General features: G+C 32.8%; 1 protein-coding gene across 9 annotated transcripts in view; it reads left to right on the top strand.

Annotated features, from left to right (window-relative positions):
- Window positions 1-12,194, top strand: part of DGKB (diacylglycerol kinase beta) — a 743,750-nt gene that overhangs the window by 261,047 nt on the left and 470,509 nt on the right. For 5 of the 9 annotated variants that reach the window (XM_024249734.3, XM_024249733.3, XM_063726066.1 and 2 more), the window contains one exon: window positions 7,150-7,185. The exons of 2 other annotated variants lie outside the window; for them this stretch is intronic. In XM_024249734.3, the coding sequence (XP_024105502.1) occupies window positions 7,150-7,185 (36 nt within the window). The remainder of the gene's footprint in view (window positions 1-7,149; window positions 7,186-12,194) is intronic. 2 more of the 9 variants (XM_024249737.3, XM_024249735.3) reach the window with 1 other exon arrangement.

Below are 12,194 nucleotides of genomic sequence, written 5' to 3' on the forward strand. Positions count from 1 at the left end.
ATAAACTGTGCATGCAGATCTCTAGTGATAGTCTCTTAATAGATGTCAGATACTCTTTATTGCTACCCTCTTTTATTTCAGTAACATTTTAATTAATTCACACTGATTGAATAAATGTACATTGAGACTTGTTTCCTAATGAGGGCGCATTTAGAGGAAAGGTTCTGCATCATTCTGATATCCTGTGGGTAATTATATTCTAATTATATGGTCGGGGGAAAAGAGTCTATAACTCAGAACTGATATTGTTCGTTGGACTCAATTAATTACATGCACATAATGAAAGTTCATGATAAGGTTGACTGGCAGTCAGTGTAAAATTTTAACTCAATTGAATCTTAGCCTAACGTGAGTACAGAATTGGACTTTAACCTGGTTAGAAAATACTTTGGCATGAGATCAATGGATATTTAAAGGAGCAAAAGACAAGAACAAATTCCATTATAACCTCTTTGTTTTTTAATTCAAGATCTTTTCCAAGGATGGTGAAAAGGAGACCTAGGCTTTAATTCTAAATATTATTATCAATATACTTTCATGACCTATAGCGCTATTTTTGTATTCTGGAAAGCAGCAATACGCTAACTATACGCTAACTAGATATATTTCTAGAACTGGCTCATGTTTTTATAGGGAGATAAAATAGGCATAACAGGAAATATTATAGATTAATTTTATGAACATAAAATTTGTATGTATCAGTCTATTATACTGAGTTCTTTGAAGGGGGTGATTTTTTTCAAGGTACCAACTTACCTCAGATCCCTGTCCCAAACATACACAAACATAATCACATATACATATACACACTCATAAATAGGTATCTATTAATGAATTATATGTAAATCAAGAGTTCTGAAGAATAATCTGAAAAAATAGTCAATAGGATGTGCGTGTTTCATTTTGAAATGGTTTTGAAGATGGTTGCTCTAAATATCAGCTCCCATCTTTCTCCTCCTCAATTTCATTGTTTTCTTTGCTCAGTCTTTGGAAAGAACAGTTTCTATAATTGAAGAAAACAACAGAGAGAGAATTTTGTTCTTTCTTTCTTCTAAGAGCTTCCTGTGTCTCCATTGCTTTCTATCTTTGATCTGTTCTCTACCCTCCTCCATCTCATTTCTTCTGTGTCTCTAATAGCCCCCAAATAGATGTTTTTATTTTTAAAAGTTCTGTAGGTTCCCATCCACTTATTAGCAACAAAAAAATGTTCAGATGAAGAAAGTATAACCCATCGTTTCTTGCTGAGTTCTTAAGCAGGCAGCGAAAACTATGTTATTAAAACAGTTAACCATTTATTGAGAACTTCAATGTGTCAGATATTATCCTTTTAAAGCTACAGGTAGGTATAATTATGATGCCCAGTGAACATTTGAGGAATGTGAAGTTTAGGAAGATTAAGAAAATTACCTAAAACCACTCAATTTGCAAGTGGCAGAAGCAATAGTTGCTTTACTCAATAACGCAAATTTTAAAGCTGTTTTTATGTTCGTGCTGCAGACCCCAACAATTAATAATGCTTGAAATAAATTTAAGGAACCTAGACCAGACTTTCAGAAAAGGAATGGAAAGAAAAACAATAGATTAGAGAGACTAGAGAAAAATAGACATGAAGAGTAAAAAGAATAGAATATACCAGAGAGTGGGGTCAAAAGAATGAGTAGTCATTGTAAAATTATTTTACAGGTGTGTAAATATTCAAATATTCTTACAGTGGATCACGACTTAAATTGAAGAACACCTCTTTAACGATATTTACTTCTAATGATTTTATGAGACCTAGCTAAGTAGAGGGTGTTACTCATTTCTAATGGCATCTTCTGCTAGCTAATCAAGTAGGCAAGCCAAAAATGCTAAAATTTGTTTTAGTTGTTCTTGCTGATTGCTTTTATATTTAGAAATCCATGTCTGAGGTGATTTGGATATCTGTATGAAGATAAATTCTTTACATTTTATTGAAAACATTTGATATCTTTTAAGTTTTTAAACATCCATTGCACTAGGTACCCTTTCCTGGAATTTCAGTTGCATTTCCTTTCCAGACACACACATAGACACATATTGAGGGAGAGAGGATGGATAGAGCCTAAGCTCCCTTCTTCTCAATAGCCTCCAGTCAAAATTCTACAAATAGATGTAAACAATCATATTTACTAAGTAAGAATGGAATATTTTGTGAGCAATTACAGTTGAAGGGTAGTGAAATAACCACAATTAAAAATATATTTTTCCATTAAATTTCTGTTAATGCAAACTTTAAAATTTGAGTCAGATGAGAAGTAGTCAAGGGACCCTGGATAAGATTACAATATGTGCAGCTTTTAAAATGTTTTATTTTTATAGTTACATCTTAATTAGACATATCAGAATTTTTGTGGAAAAGAAAAATAATTTATGTTTCTTTTCAGTGTCTTGCTTGTATTATGACTGAAATAATCTCTTACTAAAGGTTTTAATAAAGACAATAGTATTAAAATCATTTTTATCTCACGTCCTTTTTAAAACTTGCATTGTATTCATATGTGTGAGTGTACACAATTAAGGATCTCAAGAATTATAAAGTTTAAACAAATTATATGAAACTGAAATATAAAAATAAAATTCATGGAAGCCAAAAATATATGTAATTTTTATATCCTAGAGATAATATGTTTTACTATATTGTTTGAGAGAACAACTTTACCTGTCCAGCTAAGACAAAGTGTCACTTTACGAAGACAATTTTTCTTTACCTTACCCTAGTTTTTTTCTCTGTCTCTTACTTCTTTTTTGATGCCAGAGATATCCAATTGTATATGAAGGAAAAAAAGCTATTTAAAATAGTTTTGTTTGGAAAACTTTAACTACTACACTGGAAGTTATTGTGTTAAATTAATTCACATTATTCAAGCCAGTTTTTCAGGCAAAACAAGTGTGTGTGTGTGTGTGTGTGTGTGTGTGTGTGTGTGTATCACTTTGTAGATATAGTGATTTCTAAATATTTTTCATTCTTCATCAATATTTTAAAATAATTTTATTTCCAAACCACTTAAAAAATGAAGGCAAGGCTAAAAATAGTAACTAAAAAAAATCTCTTCTTGCAACTACTGTTATTTGAATAAATAGAGCCTGAGTTAGGGAAGCAATATTCTGTCACTAACTTTATTTTCCTGGGTTAGGCATCTAAGCTCTCTGATTTTCAGCTTCCCAACCTGAAAGATAAAATATCTTGTTTTAGTGGGAGTATTAAATGAGGCAAGGTAACAAACATGAAAAATATATAAATGTAAAATATATATATATAAAAATATAAATGTTCTTATGTAGGTATAAGGTATCATTTTTAAAATTTTCCTTTAGCCTGAAATAACTAATGACCCTTTTAATGTGAGTGCTGTGCTCTCATTATATCTTAACTAAGTCAAACCTCCAATAATCTCCACCAAAGATTTTTCTTTGTCCTATGACAATTTGGATTAAATTGTCAATTTAAAATGATTACACATTAGAAAATATGAAGACGAGATATCCTAATACTTAAGAATAATAGAATTTTAAAAATTTCTTTGATATTAAATTGAACTTAATAAGTGCCCTGAAGGCAAATGCATCTTTTAAACTAATTATCTGTACTGTGTATTCTATTTAATATTAAAAAGATACTGATTAAATAAAATCAATCACATTCCTCTGTAGTCACACCTCACATTGGATTAAATAAAAATATACAGTTTCTGTATTAATTCTGATTAAAAATATATTACATTTAGAATCATGCACTCATGATAATTTTCAAAAAAACTAAAACATTTACTCTGCTCATCTTTGATATTTAAAAATTAAGTACAGGAGAGTAAAGAAAAGAAATGATACAATAGCTAAATTTATTTTCTAATAAGTTTCTACTTTTCTTTTAGATCTAAGTACCATGGTTTGCTAATTGTAACAGGAATAAACTACTGATGGGCATGTACATTTAATAAACAACTCTTTACACATTTTGATTGTAAATGAGGTTAGATATATGTTGGTTTTGTCACTCTTATTCTTGGAGTAAATTTCTAGTGTTGCTCTCAGAAGGCTGAGTGTTGCATAAGAAAATTCTTAGGGCTGGTGGCTTTCTCTTACATATTTAAAAATTCTAGCTCCAGCTGGGTCATCAGTGTTGATTGATCCTGCTACTCATCCTTAGCAAACTGCTTTTTTATTTTCAGAAAAGAAGTGACAAACCTCTGTTTCATTACCTTTTTCATTGTACCACCTCTCTGCCAACCTCACTTGCTCTCTATCAGTAGATATCTCATATCCCTGCTGCTCTGAGAAAGAGGAAGACTTCAAGTATGTTATCCATAAATTACCAATTAATTGCAACGTGGTAGCTAGGTTTCAATTTCATACCACAGTGTCTTTTCTTTTTCTTTTTTGGATAACTTCAAATGGGAGGATTATTATCCAGCATGGCATAGTCTTTGCCTTTGCAACACTGGACCTGTTTTACCTATTTGTATTATCTTTTGGCCACTGTGGGTTTCTGCATTTGAGACCCAAAAGGAACACATTTGGAAAAGTGAAATGCCTGTCAATAAGGGCTTCTGCTCTAACTGAAATATTGCTTTTTCAAAAAACCCTTGTTTTTCATTTATCTTTAACAGTTCCCCCTCTCTCTCTGTTCCTCTTTCCCAGCAGCCTAGAAACTTACCTCTATTTACTCATCTTAAATGAGAACTCTGTTTCCATGAAAATAGTGCTCCTTATTTCTCTCCCACCCACTCCCATGACTTGTCTCCCAACCTTCTAGCAACTTCATAGTTTTCACTGAGATAATGTACATATTTTTATTTCATTGTAGAAACATTTTTACACACTTTTAGGCATTGAAGGATATAATGAAGAGGTAGAAAGAACTTTTTTCTCTCAAATTTTATTAGAAAATATTCACTAACAATACAAAAATCCAATATATTTCCCACATATATTCAATAATTGCTATTATGTTGCCATAATTTCTTTATATATACTTCTTTATATGTAAATATATATGTATGTGTATATATATAAAGCTGAAGCTTTTGAAAGTAAGCTGCACATAGTATAACACCACATCATTAAATATTTCAGCAAGCACCTTCTAAGACTAAGGACAATTTTCTACCTAATGACATTATTATACCCTCACCTAAGAAAATTAGCAATGATTCCATAATATCAATCATTATCTTGTCCATATTCAAATGTCTACAGTTATCCCAAAAATGCCTTCTGTTGCTTTTATTTATTTACTTTTTGGGCATGGTAAAAGTGAAAGTGGACCAGGATCTATTTGAAGCTCTTGAATTGCATTTGGTTGTTATTCTGAACCATTTAGACAGCCATAATCTTTTCACTTGGCTTTCCAGTGCCTGCTCTCTGCAAATGTATGCATAGTAAGCATACACTCTTCTAAGGTAAAAGGCATCTCTGACTCATGCTCTGGAGGCTGCTTGAAGTCTCTTATTTTGGTTGCTTGAGAGTCTCTGAGAGTTTCCTGGGTCCATGGCACAGAATAGTATAAGGATTCATAAGATTACATTCCTGACCTGAATTTGAAGAAGAACAAACTTGTATATATTATGATAAAGATGGAAGGACTATATCCATGTCTTGCAATTTTATTCAGACCTTAAGCTTCAACCTGAAGCTAAGAAAGAATGATAATAAGGTTGGCAAATATCTTTGAACTGACCCAGAGAGAAACTAGAACAAATATTCATTGTCCCTGGTGTTATGTAGACTGATTTAGACTCAGAAGTCAAGAATGTTACTGAAATCAGGAAGTTTTCAGTAAAGGCTCTACCAAACCTACTGTCAATTCATCTTCAAAACAACAATAATTACTTCCATTAGATTCTCCTGTGGAATGGATAGTTGGCCAGAGCTCATACTCTTCCACTTCATGGCTTCTTTTGACTAGAAATCTGCAGCTACAGTACTTTCTACTTATATCATGGAAATATCTTCCAAATAGAGCTGTATTCCTGAACACCTTAATTTTCTGTGGGGCTGTGCTAGACCTCTTCTTCTCCTTCTGTGTCACTTTTGAGTACACTGAATGCTTTTAGTCCATCTCTATTCTGCGCAGCTGTGAGGGTGTCAGGTTTTTACCTATCTCAGATTCAGCTAGTTTTTTTTTTTGTTTTTTTTTTTTTTGGTTCTTGCTGCCTTTCTAAAGTTCTCCTGGGTAAGGGAGTATAATAATATCTGGACTCTCAGATTTTTTATACCCATCTTGGTGATCTAGCACTGCCCAGACCCTCCCTCAGATAGCTCGTATCTAGGGAGGAAAAGGGAATTCTGACTACCTCCTTCTTTTCAGGGACACACAAATATCTAAGAACCCCTGGCATTCCATCCAACTTTTCTTCTCCCGTTCCAGCATGGGGAAACTTTATCTAGTATTGTATGTGTGATTTGTCAACTAATTATCCAAATTTGTATTTTATGTTCTCATTTCCATAGAATGCAGGCTTTTGGAATTCAGTGACCTTTTATCGTTCCTTGTCAAAAAAAAAAAAAAAGGCTTTCCAATATGAACTACAAAGTGGGTAGTAGTGGTAGATAATGGAAAACACAGTTGTGAAGACTAATGTCAATGTATTTAACCCCATCTTAAAAAAATTACTCTCAAGTAAAATTCTTGCTACTTATTTAATTATAGTTTTTATTCTTTTACTGGTATTAATGGAATATGTTTTCTTATTTCCAGAGTATCACAAAACAAAATGAACATCATAAGCTATGTCTATGTTCAAAAGACACAGTATTTTTAGGAAAGAATGAGAGTTGGATTTCAAAATGAAAATTGGGATGGGTAAAGGGGCAAGTGGAAATTATTTATTAAAGAGAATGGAACTTGGAGCTAAAGCTGGCCAAAGATGTTGATCAGCATGCTTTGGGTAGATGAAGTTGTGTTTTGGATAAATAATTTCACAACCTAACCCACTCTGTGTTAGGTAATTTCTTATTCAATGAAAAGATATTTAATTATTTAATTCAAGGAAGCAGTAAAATTATACCAAGGAAATGTATTTTTAATTTACTCATTTATTTCACAGGCATGTAATGATATGAGAAACTTCATTGATTTGTTTTGAGTTTGACTCTTTTTCAGCTTTCATATGAACTTCTCTTTTTCAGCAGACTCTGCCCACTTCAGGAGTTTCAGTTCCTGAGGTGCGTAAGCAAAAACAGGTTTTCACACTTACAATTATAGGTCATTATACATCTTGTATTGCTGTAAAGAACATTTTGTGCTGGCTCAGTGACATTCGAATACCAGCATTTTATATTTTATTTTTTTCATATTCTGCTAATTGGAAGTGGTGGTTTTCATATTTTCAGTGATGGGATAGACTTGAAGAATTTTCTATCTATATTTGTGATAAGCATTAAGAAAACAAGAAGTTATATGACCTAGACTTCACAGAGAAAAATAAAGGTAACTTTACAAATAGTTTTTACTAGCATAGAAAAATAGTGCCATTCCCATTTTTTCACATTAAAATGTAGATACATTGCTGGAAATCCAAAACAATTTATTCTTTGAGCCATCAAAATATAAGTTTCAATGGCAGTATGTTGAGAGACTCTTGCTTTCTTTGAAGTGCCCATCACTTTCAAATGAATGCAACATTAATCACCTAGCCCATGCCATTGTATAGAAAAACATCAGAATAAAATATAGTCAGAATAAATGGCTTTTGTTTTGAAAATAAAAATGTAAGCATTGCAACAACAATGATTTTCAGTAACATTTTTGCTTTACCTTTGCATTGATGATGCAAAGCCTCCACATTGTTCTGTGACAATATCCAATTCAATTGTTATTATCTCTATAAGAAATGCCCAAATGGTATTGTTTTCCCTAAAATTATAATTAAAATCTGCTTATTTTAGAAAGTATTGATTATATGAATGCTACATAAGATTATAAATTTATTTAGAGGATAGCATGTTTGTAAAAAAGTGTAATAACTGCTCTTTTCTCCCCACCAAAAATGGCTTTTTAATCAGTGTAGACCTCTTTGTTAAATTAAAAAAAAAAAAAAGTTCTCATTTTTAACCAGAGACATACTCAAAAATACTTGGAGATACACTTAAATATAATGTTTCTAATCTACAAAAATGTTAAACAGATTTTATATTCTTTAAGTGAGTTAGTGACATTATTATCACAATTATTATTATAAAATAGAGATGCTAAATTACACACTCAAGTGACAAAAGTATTAGGACAGTTTATTATTTCATTGGGTTATTTAAGTGTGAGAGAATTAATTTTGCATCCTCAGGTTCTTGAGTTTGTTTCTACCCCTATTACCAGCCCAATCAAGTGAATATAGGCATTGCATTTGAGATCTAAAGTTTTCTTTTTAGATCTGTTAATCTCCAAAGCATCCCCGTGTATTCAGTTATATAATTTGTGTCATATAGATTGAGTAAATAGATCCAAATTTTTGTTTTTATATATATTTTTAATTTTCAGGAAAAAAGTCTTAGTTTGATATGAAGTTTTTAAAAGCCTTCCTATACTTATTTTTTTCTGGCACTATATATTGGTTTACATTAACTTAAACTTTCCAGTATCCCTCAAAGTCATTATATAAGATTTTTCAACTTTGTTGTTCCAAAAATTTCCTTAAGCCCATGCATGGATATATGCATGGCTGAGTGTGTGAATACACATATATACACACAGAAAGACAAGAAACCTTATGTTCTACCATCAGGAACAGTTGCTCCTTGGTTAACGGAAAATGTGGTTAAAGTATATGTGGGAGAACATATAGAAAGATATATACATACATTAAATGTTTAACTTAAAATATGTACATTTATATTCATTGGCTATATTTTTGAAGATTAAGGGCTTTTCTATGAGGACAGATCTTCTAATTGGAAATGGTATCTTGCCTTTCTTGCATATATCACAAACTTATCACCTATGATAGTTTCAATTCTTTTAAAGTATAACAAAAACTCAAGAACATCTGTGAAGAAATCTGAATGTAAAAATACTCACTATTTTTATTATTAATACCCAAAGCTTGCACAGTTGTTCTCTCTAAACTTAATTTGACCACTCCTAATACACACCACACACGCACACACACACACACAAGCATACACACACACACACACAACTTGTGTTAGTCTTTCTAAAGCTTGCAGTTTATTTTTTATAAAGACTCTTTCATTTTGTATTCAAAATTCAATGATTTGAGTAATAATTAAATTACACAGTTACAATTACAAGGTAAGTTTTACTTAGAACTGGCATGAACAGATTGAGGGCTAATAAGTCACTATGTTGAGCGTTTAGCTTAGGTGGTAGAAAGAGACAATGAGTGTGAACATAAGAGAGCTGCTTCATGGTACTTACTTTCAGTTTACTGTGGATGACAGCCAGTATGGTTTACAAAGGGATTGGAGAGTAAGGAATGTTGAGGTTGGTTACAAAGTCTGTTTTTTTGTTTTTTTTTGAGACAGAGTCTCACTCTGTCTCCCAGGCTGGAGTACAGTGGCACGATCTCGGCTCATTGCAGCCTCTGCCTCCTGGGTTCAAGCGATTCTCCTGCCTCAGCCACCGATGTAGCTGGGATCGTAGGCCCATGTGACCACAGCCGGCTAATTTTTTGTATTTTTAGTAGAGATGAGGTTTCACCATGTTGGCCAGGCTGGTCTCGAACTCCTGACCTCGTGATCTGCCCTCCTCAGCCTCCCAAAGTGCTGAGATTACAGGTGTGACCCACCGCGCCCAGCCCAAAGTCTTCTTTTGTATATAAAGTATACGCATACATATATGTGTATGTATACTATACACACACACACACACACACACACACACATTATTTTGTAATGGTGCTGCCATGTACTAGCACATAGCCAAAATTGAATTATTTTGGCATAGACCCTCTTATTCCTAAATTTCATTCTCTCCACTAAGAATTTCCTTAACAGAAATCTTGTAAGTGGTTTATACCCAGGATAAAATTATCCTAGGAGAAAATATGAACTCCATGTGTAATGTGTGAAAACCGGGACTTATGGATCAAGTCGCCAAGTGTACCTTCAAGTGTAGGAAGTGACTAACACCCCCAGGTACTTTAAGACCAGTTGTCATTTTGTCTGCTTTGTTGCCCCCCCATCTCCCAAAAAGACACCACCCATATCACCACAGCAATTATTCTCAGCTATGGTGGCTTAGTGGGCAAATAAAGTACAGGATGTTAAATAAATCATACTTCTTTATAACACTTACCTTTTACTGCTATGACCAAGCAGTATACCTGTGATTAACTTAATAATAAAATAAATAAAATTTTTATCTATACTTTAAAATCATTGCCATTAACTCAGTGCCTGTTTTATGTCAGTACTTTTATCTAAATTTTCTTACTTTTTTCTAACATAAACTTTCCAATTTATAGTTAAAATAAATGGTAACATAGCAATGGTAAATAACTTGCCCAAGCTTACACAGAAATAAAAGACAAAGCTGCAATTTGGCTTCTAAACTCATACTTTTGCCTTTACAAAAAGTTGTTTTTGCTTTTTTTAAAAGTACTTACTTAACTAAGTTTAAAAGAAATAAAAATCTTTAGACCTTATATCGTTTATTATATCTATGTTTAAAACTTTATAATTAAAAACAATCAAAACTGTTTTTTCTAGTCAGCAAATAGTTTTGCTGCAATTTCCAAAGATTACTAATAGATTTAAAGCCTTCATCATTTTTGAAATGAATTTGTTTCCTTCAACCACTAAAATGTTCAAATCCCACATTAAGTCCGTATTGATTAAAGGTGCAGCTTTGCAGTTTGTTAGTAAGTTGGTGTCTCAGACTGAACTTTCGTAAGCCCCGCTGAATGTGATAACATTTCTGCATCAGAGAGATCTTAACTGCTGTGAATCTATGTGATACCTTGGGTTAAAAACTCTAGGGTTTCCAGAAAATTCATGTGGCTTAGCTCCAGTGGCAGAAAGGACTGAGTCTCCATTCAGGCAAGTTGTGCGATAGTAGCAGGGAAAGTAAGTTCTACGATACAAGTGATGGATGCTGTTGGCAGGAAAGCACTCGCCTTTGTAGCTTTGTACCAGTGGAGGTGCTTTGCTGCTGCCAGTTTCTCATGCTGAGACTGGACAAAAAGAAGAAAACCCTGTTCTTGAGGTAATCATCACTTGCTGCTTGCAGTTTGCCAGCGATCGATAACAGCAGGCTTAAGTATTGTGGTAAACAACCCTTTTGTGAAAGCAGTTTTCACCAGTGTACAAATACTCTACCTCTGAGAATCAGCATGATATAGACAAAGATTTTTTTTTAGAGCACATATTTAAAGTGAGGTCTTTTTATTTTATTTATTTCATCTTTCTATTTTCTGTGAATGGTCTTTTTGGCTTTTCTTCTCTGTTTATGATGATGATTATTCTTTTGGAATTCTAATACAATATATTCCCCAGTTAAGATCTGTTGTGCTACTTGTGGAGTCTACGGATCACAAAACACTGAATTCTATGTTTAAAATGTCTACATAGCAAACACAAATGGTTGATATTTGAAAATGCTCGAATATCAATAACTTATTTTATATTTTGTAGTTATATGTTCTGTTTTCTTTCATGACTTTTTTTTGGTTAGAGTAGCTCTTTTCAGTGTTTGAATAATTTCTATTGATTAAAGCAACAATTTTCCAACTCTTTGTATATCTAGGATGATTTATCTGGCAGAAGGAAATTTGCCTTAATTACAACAATGTAATTTATTTTGTGGTTTAGAGCCCCAAAACTTAAAGAAAGAAACTGAAGGTTAAATGGCAAACACTGTCCCCTATTATCAGAGAGCAATTTTATCCCGAACGATTGTGCAACCTAAGATTGGTGAGCTCTTTCTGAAACTTTTCAATAACTTCAACGTTGGTAATTAACTCTCATAAATCTCATAATAGAGGTCTGCCAGTCAGGGTCAATTTACCTCCCCAAAAAAGCTAGTGAAACCTGGTGGACAGGAAATTTTTCAAGGATACAATTGCCTCCCCCTTCCTGTCCCTCATATAAAAAGGAGAGACAATTTTCTCAATGGAAATAGAAGAAAAATTAAATAGTGATGAGGCTCTCCTGTTTTTAAGATTTTAGACTGGATTAATTCCACAAATTCCACACATTTGCATTTTTCCCCAAAGAAA

Source organism: Pongo abelii, chromosome 6, assembly GCF_028885655.2.
Source record: "Pongo abelii isolate AG06213 chromosome 6, NHGRI_mPonAbe1-v2.0_pri, whole genome shotgun sequence".
Classification (NCBI taxonomy): Eukaryota; Metazoa; Chordata; class Mammalia; order Primates; family Hominidae; genus Pongo; species Pongo abelii.